The 16383-nt window shown below is 42.6% G+C and overlaps 1 protein-coding gene across 7 annotated transcripts in view; it reads right to left on the reverse strand.

Annotated features, from left to right (window-relative positions):
• LOC127633263 (RNA binding protein fox-1 homolog 3-like) overlaps window positions 1-16383 on the reverse strand; it is a 569814-nt gene that overhangs the window by 19239 nt on the left and 534192 nt on the right. For all 7 annotated transcript variants that reach the window (XM_052112226.1, XM_052112224.1, XM_052112220.1 and 4 more), the window contains 3 exons: window positions 16075-16207; window positions 15257-15296; window positions 950-1014 (listed from right to left, as the gene is read on the reverse strand). In XM_052112226.1, coding sequence (XP_051968186.1) covers window positions 950-1014; window positions 15257-15296; window positions 16075-16207 — 238 coding nt within the window. The remainder of the gene's footprint in view (window positions 1-949; window positions 1015-15256; window positions 15297-16074; window positions 16208-16383) is intronic.

The raw sequence follows: 16383 nt of genomic DNA on the forward strand, positions 1-16383 counted from the left end.
ATCTGGGCTCTTCAGGCTGGCAGGCAGGGCCATGCCTTATCGCCACTGACACGCTCAATCTTGCCTAGATTAAACCAGTGCCTGGCCTGATCCAACCTGACAGGGTCCCCACAGGTCCTGGATAAATTACTGACAACCCTGCACCACCTTCGTCTTCTCTCACACACACACACACACACACACGCGCGCGCGCGCTGTGGCCTGATGTGAGTAAGCTAAGTGGTTGTGGAAGTTCAGGTTGATTTCAAGTTTAAAGGTGAGAGTGTATCAAAGATAGAGAAGCTATTTCAAAACAAACGCATTTAAGCATTTAACCCCCATTAATGAGAGAGCAAATCTAATATGTACACTCCTACTGAAGTTTCAGAGCTGAATTTTTTTTTCCAGTTTAACACCTACTTCAGAAGTAAATAGTTGAAATATGGTTAAGAGTAGTGAGTTATAATGTGTCGATAGGCCTTCAAACATTTATTTGTAAAAATGTTGCAGCCACAACATATCAGCTGTGCACAATATTAAACAAGAGAACGGGTTATAAATATGAATCAAATGTTAAGCTTCTTAACATATCTCTCTCAGAAATTACTCAAAAGCCCTCGTCAAATGCAAAATGTCTTGACTTTCCTGTGTTCCCGTATTTTCTGTAGTAACAAGAACATATCAAATGGATGAGGACATTCTCATTCTAGAAGGCATTTCATGGACAAAAATTTGCTGTGTGAAAGATGAGTCCTCAGTATTTTTATTTGTTTTCCCAGAAGAGAAAGATTTTACATTTAAAATGCGTATTTCTGGTAAAAGTTAATTTCATCAACTTTAAGGAGAACACTGACATTTACGTACTCTCAAAACTAAAAGACATGGACTAAAAGCCACAAAACTCTTTTGGGTCTTTTAGCATCTTTCAATAATTAAAAGACAAACAAATTGAGCACTGTAAGATTCTTACCTGTCACTGTAGGCTGCTGCAGCTGTTGCGGCTGGTTGGGCATATCTGTATGCTGTATAGCCACCCTGTCAATTACATAAGGGCATCCGTCAGACACATGCAAACAGCAGGGCATCAGTGACATGAGATCGTGTACTGTCACACTGTCCTTACAGTTTGCAAAAGCTCCCAAAGCTTTGTAACCATCTGTCCACAATACTTGAAGCAATAACAATGCAACAATTCCAACTCAGGCACATTCGCTGTTTTGCCCTTTTTTTCAGCCACCTTGATTTTGATATTTATAGTTCCCTTTTGTAGGAACTCGAGCTGCTTAATCACATTGGGACACGCCCTGAGTATCACGTGGCCTGAAGCCCTTATACAAATCATGCCAATTTATTGGCTGATGGCACTTAAGGGACGTCCCTAGGGAGCTACTCATGGGCTCCATAAAGGCACTCACTTCGCGCCATCGAGTTTGATTTTCTGTTCTTCAGTGCACGATCTTGTCTGGCCCATGTTCTATCAAAATTTAGTAGAAGCAAGGATCAATATTATTCTCTCTTTTGTTTGGCAACACAGGATGCTTTTGTTCACGAGGGTGTTTCACACTATCTGGGTACTATGCATTTTCCCCCATTATATGTTGGAACCGGTTTAGTTCTAACCGTTTTTTAGTAAACCAATTTAGCTCAGTCTCCCCCGTAATTTACAATGGCGAAAGAGCATTAAATATTTTCAGCTTGAGATTGCCACTGCCTCCATGACCAAGGGTCTCGGGGTACACGTAATATAAATGTTCAGTGGGGTGTTCAGGAGGGTGCTTCCTGTTCTTCTATTCTAATCTTTTCTATTTGCAAAAGTAATGTTTGGGAGTCTAACATTTATGTTTCCTATTGACACACTAAAGCTGAAGATATAAATAACCATCTCAAGACAAATGCTTTTGTGAAACAGTACTGTATAATGTATACATATAAAAAAATGCTTCCCGAATTCATCCTCTGTCTCCATGAGCAATGGTCTCGAGACATGCATAACAGAATTGCCTGCTTGCTCTTAATTCCCCTCCATGTTCACACATTCTTCCCTGTTATATGCTAGGGAAGATGGTTTATCTGACGTCCTCAGCTGAAATACATTCAGAGTGACAGTTTTTTATAATTGCCTGATCGAATTCAACCTCTGTCTCCCTGACCAAGGGTTTCAGACATGCATTCAGCAACAGATTCCATGTTAATCGAGCACAAGTGTACACAAAACATACAGTGAACATAAGCATCACAAATTGTCCTCCTATAAGGAATACCAGGGCCATTGTGGTGAACCAGTTAAATTATGAAATAAACATCCCCCCCCAATGTTGAAACACTTTTTCCCATTCAAATATCAGGGAAAAGGTTTATTCTGTCAACATCCCTGCTGTAGATACATTCAGGGCACTCATCATTTATGCCTAAATACAATAAAGGCAAAATCATTATCAAATTCCCTTCAACCAGCCACAGTATTGGAGGAGTGAAGGCTTCCCTCTGCTGTGCCACTGGTTCTGGGGCAGTCGGCAAAAGTAAGCCGAGCGTGCCATCTAGTGGTTACAGGTCACGCTGCAGGCAAGAGCTATGCATAATCCCTCTGTCTGCCCATCTTTCGGCTTGGCAGCAGCTGAAGGGCATTTCAAACTGGCTACTTCAAACAATAAAGCATGGTTATGCAATTCAATTTAGGTGAACTCCGCGGGTGTTCAGTGGTGTTGTTTCGACAGATGTTTCTGTTTGGGCAGCCCCGTTTTTTACTCAGGAAATTAATTCTCTTTAAGAAAAAGGGGCAATAGAGGAGATTTCCCCTTCTCAGAGAGAGATTACGGCTTTTACAGCCATTAATTTCTGGTCCCAAAAAAAGACGTTAGCATGCATCCCATCCTGGATTTGAGATGTTTTATTTCCAAACTAATTAAATGTCAATTCCGAATGCTGACAGAAGCAAATAATGTCACTAGTGCAGCCAGCGGACTGTTTTGTGACAACAGATTTGAAGGACGCTTTTTGCGGGTTATGCGGGCGCATCTGTATCCAGTTCACATTCTGTCATTCTGCCGGTGTCTAGCGATGGTCAGAGTGGGACGTGTTCTCCCTACGAGAACATTTCACAGGCTTTTGGGGCTCCTGATCGGCTTCCACTGTCATTCCCCTGGGCGTGCTGCTGCGAGACCTTTTCAGTGCTGGATGAACTCCACAAAGGGACTTCAACCACTGACGCATGCGTTCCGTCTCTTCAAAGTTAGTGGGTGCTACTGAACACCATGTCAGCATGGAAATGGACCCGCCTTCTGTTGTCAGGCATTCTGTTGGGACAGGTGTGTCACTGCAAAGTTCCAATTCAGGGAGAATTCACACACGATTCTGTTTCCAGTCAGAATTTTACTCTTCCTGTAACCATTTTTGTTGAAAACAACCAGTCATGTGTTACAGCGCTAGTGTATTCAGGATGAACCTCATTCATCATCAACTAGTTATCAAATTCAATATTCCCATGATACCATGTATTACTCCCATCCAAATCACTGCAGTAGATAATGCACCCATCGGCACAGGGCAGATAACCCATAAAACTATCCCTATTAGGATTCAATTAGGACTTTACCACATTGAGACCATAACCCTCTATGTCATCACCTCTCCTCACCACCCCATTATACTAGAATACCCATGGCTATCACTCCATGATCCATTGATCTCCTGGAGAAAAGGGGAATTGCTGCATTGGTCACCATTCTGTCAATAGCATTGTCTGATCACTAAGTTAATAGAACTATGCCTGACCACGAGATTGGAGAGCCCCAAGTCTAACGTCCACCCTCACATCCCCAAGGAATATTCTGAATTCAAGAGGTATTTAGCAAAGACAAAGCCGCCCAATTGCCACCCCACAGACCTTGGGACTGTGCCATATATTTGCTACCCGCTTCATCTCCCCCTAGAGGCAAGGCTTATCCTCTATCACTCCCTGAAACGCAGGCAATGGAGGATTACATAGAGGAGGCACAAGCATCAGGCTTCATCCGTCCCTCTACATCACCAGCTGCAGCTGGATTTTTCTTTGTGGAGAAGTAAGATGGTGGACTCCAACCATGTATAGATTATAGACCTTTGAATGCTATCACAGTCAAATACCGATATCCCCTGCCATTAGTCCCATCTGCCCTAAAACAACAAAGAGAAGCCAAGATCTTTACTAAGTTGGATCTCAGAAGTGCCTACAACTTGGTACACATCAAGGAAGGGGATGAGTGGAAGACTGCATTTAGACTGCAGTGCTCAACCGTCTACTCCATCATAAGCTCTATGTGAAAGCAGAAAAATTTGAGTTTCACACCACAAACTTCTTAGGATATAACATCAGCCCAAAGGGAGTAGAAATGGATGAGTTCAAAATCAAGGCAGTCACTGGGTGGCCAGCCCTCACAACCGTCAAGGAATTAAAACAATTTCTTGGGTTTGCAAACTTTTACAGGTGGTTCATATGGAACTACAGCATCGTTGCAACCCTCTCACTGCATTACTCAGAGGAAAACCGAAGAAGTTGACTTGGCCTGAGAGTGCAAAAAGTGCTTTTGAAAAACTCTAGTTTCACCACTGCCCCCATTTTGAAACACCCATATCCAGCCCTACCTTTCATACTGGAAGTGGATGCTTCAGACTGTGGCATCGGAGCTGTACTCTCCCAGCATCATGGTTCTCCAGGTAAACTCCACCCATGTGTTTTTTTTTTCCTGGAAACTCACCTCTGCAGAGACTAATTATGATGTAGGCAACAAGGAACTGCTGTCCATCAAATCTGCCCTAGAGGAGTGGAGGCACTGGTTGGAGGGATCCAGGCACCTGTTTCAAGTCATTACTGACCACAAGAACCTTGAATATATTAAGAGTGCCAAGAGAATGAATCCAAGACAGGCCAGGTTGGCCCTCTTGACATGATCAAAGACATGATCCAGTTCATTCCTCGCCTCTACCAGAACCCATTCTGCCACAGTCCGTCTTCATCGCACCCATCTGTTGGGACATTATGGAGGAGATCCATCGTGGACAACAAGATGAACCTCCACCTTCAGAATGTCCTCCCAATAGACATTACGTACCCCAGAGGGTCTTACTTCCCTAGGCTCTGGTCACCCAGGAATTCAAAGAATGGCAACATTGGTATGTAAATCTTTCTGGTGGCCCACTCTCCTCCATGATGTTACTAATTATGTTAATGCCTGCCATGTCTGTACACAAGTCAGAACCCCCGTCTACTCCTTGCAGGGCTGCTGGAACCTCTGCCCATCCCTCAATGACCATGGTCAAATCTAGCAGTAGACTTCATCACAGATCTCCCTAATTCCATGGGTTTCACTGCCATCTGTGTCATTGTTGATAGTTTTTCTAAGTCCTGTCATCTGATTCCCATGAAAGGTCTACCCACAGCTATAGAGACTGCAGAGGCCCTGTTAAACCAGGTTTTCAGGGTGTATGGACTCCCAGATGACACAGAGGACAGTTTACATCACGCGTTGGATGACTGGATTAGGAGGAGTGAGAGAGTGTGGGACAGTGCTCATGTCCAGCTTCAGAGAGCCGTCAGGAAACAGAAAATTCAGGCCGACCGCCGGAGGCATCCCCACCCTAATTACCAACCTGGCCAGATGGTATGGCTTTCTACAAGGGATCTACATCTAAGGCTACCTAGAAGGAAGCTCAGTCCAAGGTACATAGGTCGCTTTAAGATCCTAAGACAAATAAACTCGGTGACCTATAGACTAGAGCTTCCTGCTGATTACCGTATCTCTCCTTCCTTCCATTTATCCCTCCTGAAACCTGCACATCCTGCACTGGAACCTGTAACCACTGAATCCACACCACCTCCACCTTTGGAGATCGATGGATCCCCTGACTGCCTTGTCCGGGAGATCCTAGATTCCCGAAGGAGGGCTAATCGACTACATTACCTTGTGGACTGGGAGGGTTATGGTCCTGAAGAGAGATCCTGGGTAGCAGCCTCAGACATCCTGGATCCCTCACTCATCAGGGACTTCCACCATAATCATCCAGATCGACCGGCACCCAGGCCAAGGGGATGGCCAAGGAGGAGAACACCAAGAGGTGTTCCTAGAGGGGGGGATTCTGTAATGGTTGAGCGGTCTCCCGTCCACCAGAGGGAGCCCTCACCTGAATTCTGAACAATGTCACTTCCTGTTTCCTGCCATATCACTTCCTGTTTCCTGACATGTCACTTCCTGTTTGTCATATATACAGTATAAGCAGTGCTTTCACACACCCATATTGCAAATTATTGCCAGTTCATCTGCCTTACCAAGCGTTTTCCATTGCCCATTGTTTATGTGTCATGTTATGACCTTTTTGCCTGTTTATCTGGATTACGTCTTTTGGATCATTGTTTTGCTTTGTCGCCTGTTTGGACTTCCTGCCTGTTATTGAATTACTGCCTGTTATTTCGACTTTGTCTCTCTGCTCCGTACTTTGGATTGTTTGACTGTTTATTGTTGTTGACAATAAAGAACCTCTGCAACATGGATTCTAACTAGACTCCAGTAATGGGTTCGTTATATACAGTCAAAATATCTTTAAAAGGGAAACCTGAATAATTAATCATAACTCGTAGACCTATTATAGTTAATTATGAACATTTTGATCGGTTAATAGAATTAACTTGAGGTAGCTGAATTAATATTACAATCACTTTATCTGTTCGTCCAGCGAACTCTCAGTATTGATCGTCTATCAATTCTCAGAAAGGATATTTTTCATGGCCACACAAAAATAACTCTTTCTTAGCATGGAGATCGAATCATTAAATTTACAATGATTTACAAGCAGACCAGAATCAACTAGCAAGAATGTACACAAAAGTTATTTAACTAAAATACAAACACATATCTAATCTAAACAAAAACATACACATGAAATCACTCAGGAAAAGGGAAAAGTGGAAATAAAATGAATCCGGAACCGAATAGGGAAAATGCAGTTATGGAAAATGTCATCTTGACCATCTGAGAGAACCATTAGTTTCATAAGAGCACCTTTGTTACAAAGAGGTTTTCAGCTTACACTAAAACTACTTTCAGTTAGTTACTGGTACGATCCTTGCAATGGCCTTGGCTGTTGAGAGAGCGCCCGGATGCAGTCGCAGGAGAAAGGCTGGATGGTACCTTGAGTCGATGGTGTTGAAGTTGCAAACAATTACTTCCTCATTGAATCAAGAAATTATGATAAACTGTGGTGTTCATTGACTCTATGGTAGAAGAGGTTACACATGGCTTGAGGTGTTGAGGCCTGCGACCTCATATTCAGCACGACCAGCAGCAAAGGGAAGAGAGTCAGGGGAAAGAGAGTAAGATGCGGGATATGTTTTTTAACTTCTGATGGAGGTCCCTCCTCTCGAGTCTGGCTTGACCAATGAGAAAAGTGTAATTTCCAAGCGGGAAATGTTCCTTTGTTTGGAAGCTGACTCATTTGAATTATTGGGGTTAGTTTAAGCCCCTTTATGCTCTGCTTAATATAGCAAGTATTCAATGCATGCTGTCAAAATTATATATATACCATTGTAAGGATGTCACACAAGGATTCATTTGGTAGGAAACATGATACTAAATAATTTTACATTAGCTGGTAGTCCTGTCATAAGTCATGCATAAAACAGTATACAGTAAAAAAAGGCACTTTACAAGACAGTAATGATCATATACATTATGTCCTGGGTATATACATATGAATTTAAAGTTTGTCTATAAATGAATGAAGGAAAGTCTGTGTTCTGGGCTTTATGTCCATTTCCTATGGGGGAAAGGAGTGCTCTGGCATGCAGCTAACCTCTGCCGCTTGGAATGTCACTGATGTCCACTAGTTACTGGACCTTGTAAGACAGTTTAAAGGCTTGACAATGATCAGTGGGGGAGCAGACATAATAGAGTCGGCTTGGGCCTACTTGGACCATTGCTTGTTACAGTCTTGAGACTCTGGTCTCTCTCCTGGAGAAAGTACCAAATCTTCACATTGACTTGCATTAGCTTTTGCTTCTTGATCTACAGTGCGAGGTGAAGATCCAGATCACTGCCCTGTCAGTGCAGTGCTGGATTTTTGTGGTTTTGTGGCCAGGGTTGCCCCGGCAAAGCTTAAAGTCTACGTTGCCGCCATACCGGCTGAGTATGCGCTTATCAACGGCGTCTCTGTTGGTAGACATACTTTTGTCTATTGTTTTATGTGTGAAGTACGCAGGCTTAGACATTTTCATCCCGTCCCATCCACGTTCCTTTAAGGGATTTATCTGTTGTTTTAGAGGTGCTCCATTTGAGCCCATGGCAACAGTCGTAATACATTTCTGACTCATAAAACAGCCCTGCTGTTGGTATTGGCATCATTTAAAAGGGTTGGTGATTTTCATGCCCTGTCGATTAATCCCTTATGTATCGATTTTGTGCCAGCGTGTTCAAGAGTGGTGTTAGAACCTCGCTTGGGCTTTTTGGCCAAGGTCGTTTCTACATAATTTCATGCACGGACTATTCATTTGAGTATGAGGAGCATAAAAGATTTCATATGCTTTGCCCAGTTTTGGTGCTGCGAGTTTATGTTGACCATACTAGGCAGTGGCATAAGTCAGAGCAGTTGTTTGTGTGCTTTGGTGGCCACAACAGGTCTGTTTCGGTGTCTCATTGGCTAGTTGATTCAATTTCAAGTGCTTACTAAGCACGCTGTTTACCTTCACCTTTGGGTATTCGAGCTCATTCTACAAGGAGCATGGCATCCTCATGAGCTTTGGCTAGAGGTGTGTACTTGGAGGACATTTGTATGGTGGAAGATAGTCCTCGTCACATACATGTGTTAGATTTTATAATCTAGACGAGGATTTAACTATTGCTGGTTCTCTCTGTTGAAACAGGTATACACTTATAATTCTCTGTTTTATGCAGATGCTTTAGCTCGCTTCTGCACAGCTACATGCTTGCCACATGGGTGTAGACAGTTGGCAGCTACTGTTTGCATGGCGTGAATGTATATCATTACAATGCGATTATGCAGCTTGAGTTCCTATGAACGGGAACGTCTCGGTTACGTGAAGAGTTATACTGGTTCCCTGATTGGGAACAAGATGCTGCGTAAGCTGGCCATAGACTCTAGCAGCTGTGTGCCTTTATGCAGAAAAGCGAGTGCCTTTAATGGAGCCCATGATAACACCTGCGGGACAGGTACAGGATGGCACCAAGAACTGCCCGAGTTTCACAAGGAACGCACAATCCCTCCATCAGTGCTTAGACTGTCCGCAAATGGCTGAGAGAGGCTGGACTGAAGGCTTCTAGGCCTGTTGTAAGGCAGGTCCTTAACAGACATCACCAGCAACAACGTCGCCTATGGGCACAAACCCACCATCGCTGGACATGACAGGACTGGCAAAAAGTGCTCTTCACTGGTGCTTTTGTCTCACCAGTAGGGCTGTCAAAATGGCTGAAAAACTAAATTCGAATTTTTTACTTAAATAATAGTAATATTCAAATTATATTCAAATTCTAAAGACATTATTTTATGTTATAGGAAAAAGTAAAATATTGTCTCATAAGCCCACAAGAGAGCGCACGTGAACGCAATGTGCAAATATAATCCAAATCAAGCATCGCATTTTTTATTTAAATGAAATTACATGACTTTGTTTAAAGTGCATAATGTTTTAAACAATCGTTCATAGATCAAATATAATTTCCTAAATGTGCACACAAGGAAATTGAGGTAACAATAGTACCCTGGACTGTTTTAATAATGGCCCCTCATCATGATATTCTTGAGAAAACTCTTCGGGATGAGGAGACTGCATGAGTATTCTCAAGTTAGATGTTGTGGAGTGATATAGCAGCGGTTTCTTACACAACTTACAAATGACGTTGGTTTTGTCAACAATCTCACCTTCTATACCCCAGAAACCTAAGTGCCACACAGCACTTTTAAGATGTTTTAGTGTAAGTAAGATCCTCTCTGACTCCGAGGCTCACTTTCTTTTTCAGCCATTTTTCAAATTATCAACGCAGCCGTGCTGCATCTAATGGGTTGAACTGGATAGGCTAACAAAAACAAACCACGTCATGTCATCATCATGTCTTGCATGCCTCCTGACACACCTAAAATTCGAATGTATGGTTTTTGCATTCGAATGTGCATTTTTTTTGTATTCAATGAATATTAGAAATTCTAATTTTAATTTGACAGCCCTACTCACCAGGGGTGATGGTCGGACTCGCGTTTATCGTCAAAGGAATGAGAGTTACACTGAGGCCTGTACTCTGAAGCGGGATCGATTTGGATGTTGAGGGTCCATTATGGTCTGGGGTGGTGTGTCACAGTATCATCGGACTGAGCTTGTTGTCATTCCAGGCAATCTCAACACTGTGCATTACAGGGAAGACATCCTCCTCCCTCATGTGGTACCCTTCCTGCAGGCTTATTCTGAAAAGACCCTCCAGCAAGACAATGCCACCAGGCATACTGCTTGTTCTATGCGTGATTTCCTGCAAGACAGGAATGTCAGTGTTCTGCCATGGCCAGCGAAGAGCCTGGATCTCAATCCCATTGAGCATGTCTGGGACCTGTTGGATCAGGGGGTGAGAGCTAGGGCCATTCCCCCCAGAAATGTCTGGGAACTTGCAAGTTTCTTGGTGGAACAGTGGGGTAACATCTCACAACAAGAACTGGCAAATCTGGTGCAGTCCATGAGGAGGAGATACACTGCAGTACTTAATGCAGCTGGTGGCCACACCAGATACTGACTGGTATATACATACAAACAAACATACAGCACATCCATGGAAGAAAATCATAGTGGTTTGGAACAACACGAGGGTGAGTAAATGATGAATGAATTTTCATTTGTGATTGTGATCTCTTTAATTTCATAAACTCAAAAACCTGAACTCAAATCAAACCAAATAGTTGATCTTAGCAGATCCTAACAATCCATAGAGGCCTAAAAACAGCTCCAACCTATATCTGTGCAAGATTGCAGCTACAAAGCCCCTTGCCAATGCTAACTAAAATCACAGCTGAGTGATTAGGGTGGTATTTAGTGTGCCAATACATCTTTTTGTGAGTTGTGTGTAGCCTTTATTTTTAATCATCACATTGAATTGAATTAGCTTTTCATATAGATCTCAGCACAGCTACAGATGCCTAACAGCAAGAGACTTTAAAAGTGAACCATCTGAGCACCTTCACTCATCTACACAGAGTGCATTGATAGTGGTGCAACCAGCAACGTGTCTTTCCACGCCACATCAATTGCATCAATTGAAATGGCAGGGGTGGGCAACTATCGATCAGCATGGTAAGTGGCAATCTGGTATAAACAATTAAAATCAGTCAATATTTGCTTACTGTGAACAAACCGAATGGAAGATTTGGCTGAAGCTATTGAAGGGGCCTTTTAATTAATGTGGCTGCCCAATACGTGTCCCCTGGCTCAGTGCCCAAAGGAGTGGTCTTGACATGCAGAATGTGCCCATTAGTGGGCAGAGAATGGCAGATGACAACACTAAATATTACTTGTATAAGTATTAGATGACACGTGACAATGCTTTTAATTGCTACATTTAAGCAAGCTATTAATAGCCACATGGTAAGAGGCTGGGTGTGTATGTGGATGTGGAGGTGAGTGTGAGTGTATGTCTGTCTATGTGTGGCCCTGCGATGGACTGGCGACCTGTCCAGGGTGTCCCCCGCCTTTCGCCCAATGTTAGCTGGGATAGGCTCCAGCCCCCCGCGACCCTGTACACAGGATAAGCGGTTGACGATGGATGGATGGATGGATGTAAGAGGCTGTGGCAGACAGGTCTCTTGATCATCATAAAGGAGGAAGCGGAAACCCGGTTTTCAACTAAAAGACTTTAAATAAACAAAACACAGACATTAAACTTCTTTTCAGCATAATCAAAAAGACGTGCGCACACACACAAACACTGCTGCGTGCATCTCTCTCTCTCTGGCGTGTTCGGCTCCTCATCATTCTTTCCTGCTGATTGGGACAACTTAGCGCCAGGTGTGCATCGTCATGGCCCGGCCATGCCCTCCTCCTCATCACATACCCCCAACCAGCCTGGTGAACCGCTCCATTACCACCAGATCATGTATTCTCTGCATCACAATCTTCCATCAGCGGCGAGGGCTTTTTGTCGGTGCATCTTCCTCCAATCCCGTGTTTCGGCACCACTGTGGCAGACAGGTCTCTTGATCATCATAAAGGAGGAAATGGGAACCGGGTTTTCAACCAAAAAAGACATTTAATAAACAAAACACAGACGTAAAACTGCTTTTCAGCATAACCAAAAACACGTGCACACACACAAACACTGTGGTGTGTTTCTCCCTCTCTCTATCTCTCTCTCTCTCTGTCTGGCGTCTCTGGATCCTCATCTATCTCACCCACTGATTGGGGCAACTCAGTGCCAGGCGTGCATCATAACAGCACGGCTACGTCCTCTTCCTCATCACAGAGGCATCCAATGACATTTTCAGAGGTTGTTAGAACAACAGTGGTGGTGATGCTCTCTGCTGGTTTTCTTCAGATTATATTTTGTGAGGACATACACTACAAAAATGCCAAGCTTTTAAGCAACAGGGGGATGTATTTTCTGGCTGCAAGCAAGTTTCTAAGTGCTCAGGTGTTTATTGAAGTGTCTGTTTTAACGAACGCAGCTTTGCTCTTTGTTATTTTAGCAAGTTGACATCACTAGTACATTATTCTTAATTCTGCACGCTGAATTATATATGCTCTTATTTATTTTTCAGCTTGGGATTAATGTCCGATGGTACTCTGCTAAAATCAAATGTTTAGCTGTTTGAGACTTGGAAAAATCAGGTCACAGAAACACATGGTGTACATGGATTCTGTAAGAAACGAGTTGCGCTTGCTTGTTTCTGAATTCCTGCGGTTTCACAGTTGGTATTCAAGTTGTCTTAACCTCAGAGGTTAAGGGGGGGGGGGGGTTGTAGAGACTGATTTTGACTATATTGGCTGACGAATGTATCACTGTTAGATTATGAATCTATCTGAGACTGAAGCCGCAGTCCTGGCAACAAGTTTGCAAACCTAGCAGCCAAATATACCATTGTGGATGCCAGGTGAATGCATCACAGTTATGTCCATGCTTATTTGTCCTGTTTCAGATCTAAATGTTGCATTAATTTCCATTTTAATGCAGTGAGATAATACTGGATGGGAGGCACACTCTTTGATGTCCTGACTGACTAATGTGTTCTGACACTCTGTCAAAAACAATAGGGCTTGGGCACAAAATTGGGCTGTAGCATGAGGCCTTTGGGCTGTATTCTAATGGAAGCCGAGAGAGAGGCGGATCAAACGCAAAAAATCAAAACAAAAACACTTTTACATTGAATTCATCTACTTGATTTGGCGTGATATTCCTCCCACTTAGAGGGAAACCAGTCAGTGAAGGAGGAGACAATGTGGAAGAATGAGACTGTAAATGAGTAGGGGGTTCATGTTTGTTTTTTTCCACATTGTACATTTTAGTATTTGCATGAAGTCAGTGGAGAACAATAAAGCTGTGCCTTCAAAGGTAGCCATGTTGAAAAATGTTTTGCTGTGTGTGTGACTGCATCGTGGCATGTAGCAGCATGCACAGGGATACCGACGAGGCTTCAAGTACACCACAAACGAGCCATCCGGGTGGATTTGCACATGGTGACTTGAACTGACCCTTGGCCTTATGAAAGATTCAGAGCCAGCTGCTCAAGTTATGCTCTGCTTGAAGTGGTGGCTGAGTGTGTGTCTCCTCTGTTAGGGCTCTTGGCATGGCATGTGAGTGCCCTGTCCTTGCAGAGCTCACAACTGAGTGACAAAGAGAAGCGCTGCATACATCCTGCATACCAGTGTTGTGGAAGCTACTTTGAAATTGTTCTCTAAAATGTAAAGTAAACTACCTAAACAACCGTCAAGCTACACTTTTTGGAAGTCTGATTAATTTTAGTTTGTTTTCATGTTAATGAAAAAAACCTCGAGTTCCTACACATTTTGTTAGGTCTTTGTGGCAGCGGGTTACACCAGTGTAAAGGGATCAATGGAAAGGAGGAGGCGAGAACCGGCTTTTCAGTATAAATAATGGTTTAATGGTAAACTTAAACGAAGACACAAACACACATAAGACGGACATGTCCGCTAACGATCTCTCTCTCAAGGCTCTGAGTCTGCTGGTTTTTATGCCGCTCTCCTCATACTACTGCAATTAGACACAGGTGTTAGACATAATCTAGCTCAGGTGTAAGCGCCCTTACCGCTTTTCTCTCCCGGACGGGCGCTTGACCACGCCCCCGCTGCCACAGTCTTCTTTTTCCTTTCAAAATATTTAGTTAAATGCTGGAGTTACTAACTGTGTATATAGTGAAATATCTTTTAGGCCTTCTTTTAAATTGGGAAATAAAAAAAAGTGGTTTTAACATTTAAAAAAGTTGCTAAGTGCATTGAATATCATCGGAAAGTAATTAAAAATATATAAACAAAAAAATACATATAAATATATATAACAATCCAATTTTTCTCACACAAAATCAGTGATTTTTTTTTTATCAATGAACAATTCAATTAGATTGACAGCAGCAAACTTATACATATACTCTATATACAACTAAAAATACAAATAAACACAAATGTATTATTATTACTATTATATTATTATTAATAATTTGCTATAATAAGATAAATCATTACAATAATAACAATAATAGTATTTATTTATTTATTATTATAATATAACTTTGTTGAAAACACAGTATTGAACAGCATTTAACTAAATGTTTACTACAAGACCTAAAATGCTATGCATGGACTTAGTGAAGTTAGTAAAGTAGTTAAGTTAGTAGCATCGATACTTTTTGTTAGTTAATCTACATTGTTGTGCATTGACCTCAGTTTGCTATATGCCGTTCGGTGGGTGAACGGCACCTTATAGTGCCATCTCAAAGAAGCAAAATATCACTGTCTAGGACTTTCACTTCAACTGTTCCTCGCTGGTGGAATGACCTGCCAAACTCCACCCGAGCAGCTGGTTCTCTAATACCCTTCAAAAAGCATCTAAAGACACAGCTCTTATGTGAGCACTTGACCCAGCCCTGTAGTCTACTTTATTAAAAAAATAATCTGTTTGCTAGGGGTACTTCTCTAAAAATGTATAAAAGTGTCTGCTAAATGAATTAATGTAAAATGTCCTCCCTCCCTCCATTTTCAGAAACAAAAAACAGCAGGATGGGCAAAGGAAATAGGGTGTGTACTCACATAGATCTCAGCACCGTAGAAGCCATCTTGGTAAACCACACTGCAACAAGAAACACAAAAAAGATCAACGCAGAATGTCTGTAGAGAAGGAAATTTATGTAGCAATGCATCCATTCACCAGACAACACAATGCAACTCCAGACTGAGAGGAAGGGAAAAAATATAGCAGATTAGGAAAGATGGCCATTTTCTGTGTTTAGAGAAAAACAATGTTGTTTTATAATGGGCTTTGCTCTGTCTCGTCACTGGGGAAACTAGCAAGAGTCGCTGGTCCAGCCAACCATTAGATTGTAACACACTTCATAGCCATCAAGAGTTCATGTTGCAGGTTAAGAGTATTGTACCTATAATGTGAAAATGGCCCTTTGATGACAGAGCTTCTAAGTGCTGAAGTTTACCTAATAATGGCCTCAGCCTTGGAGGAAAACAAGGCAAACTATTTACATATAGGAAGTGTCTGGCTGGTGCTTATGTTTTTTGCCCAACAACCGACTGTTCAAAAGTGATGTCAACTATTTTATCTAGTTTTTCCTCATGTATTTTTTTAGTTTTGATATTGTTGTCTCTTTAAATTCATCCCCTTCAAGGCACCCCTGCTACAGCCATACACAGTACACTCAGACAGAGGTCTTTGGCAATTGCATCACGTCTTGCGCTGTTTTTTGGGCATCCATGGATCCATGGATCAGCACCAGTCCAGCAATTACCAGCAGAAACCTTCTTGGACCAGCATGGAAATTCATCCTGGTTTAGGCTTGCATTTCCAACAGGGTAGATTTTACACACCACCAGTATGTTTTGGGTGTAGTGTAACTTACGCTCCATAAGCAGGAATGGGAGGGGGTGGAGGTGCAGCACGGAACGTGTTGTAGACGGCACGACCTCTGCCTCTTAAGTGGGCACCCCTGTACGCCACTGTTGCCCCTGTGGTTGGGTAAGGGAAGCCTGTCACTGTAAAGGAGTAGAGAAAGAAATACAGAGAAAAGTTAGATAGAAAAATACACGTCTCACAAAGACATGACACAAGATTTTGCTTCCAAAGGCACACCTGTCACCAGCAATCGGCTTTCGGTCTGTAGAGTGACATTACACTGTCAACCTTCAATGTGCTCAGACACGACATTCAT

This window comes from Xyrauchen texanus, chromosome 40 (genome assembly GCF_025860055.1).
Source record: "Xyrauchen texanus isolate HMW12.3.18 chromosome 40, RBS_HiC_50CHRs, whole genome shotgun sequence".
NCBI classification, from domain to species: domain Eukaryota; kingdom Metazoa; phylum Chordata; class Actinopteri; order Cypriniformes; family Catostomidae; genus Xyrauchen; species Xyrauchen texanus.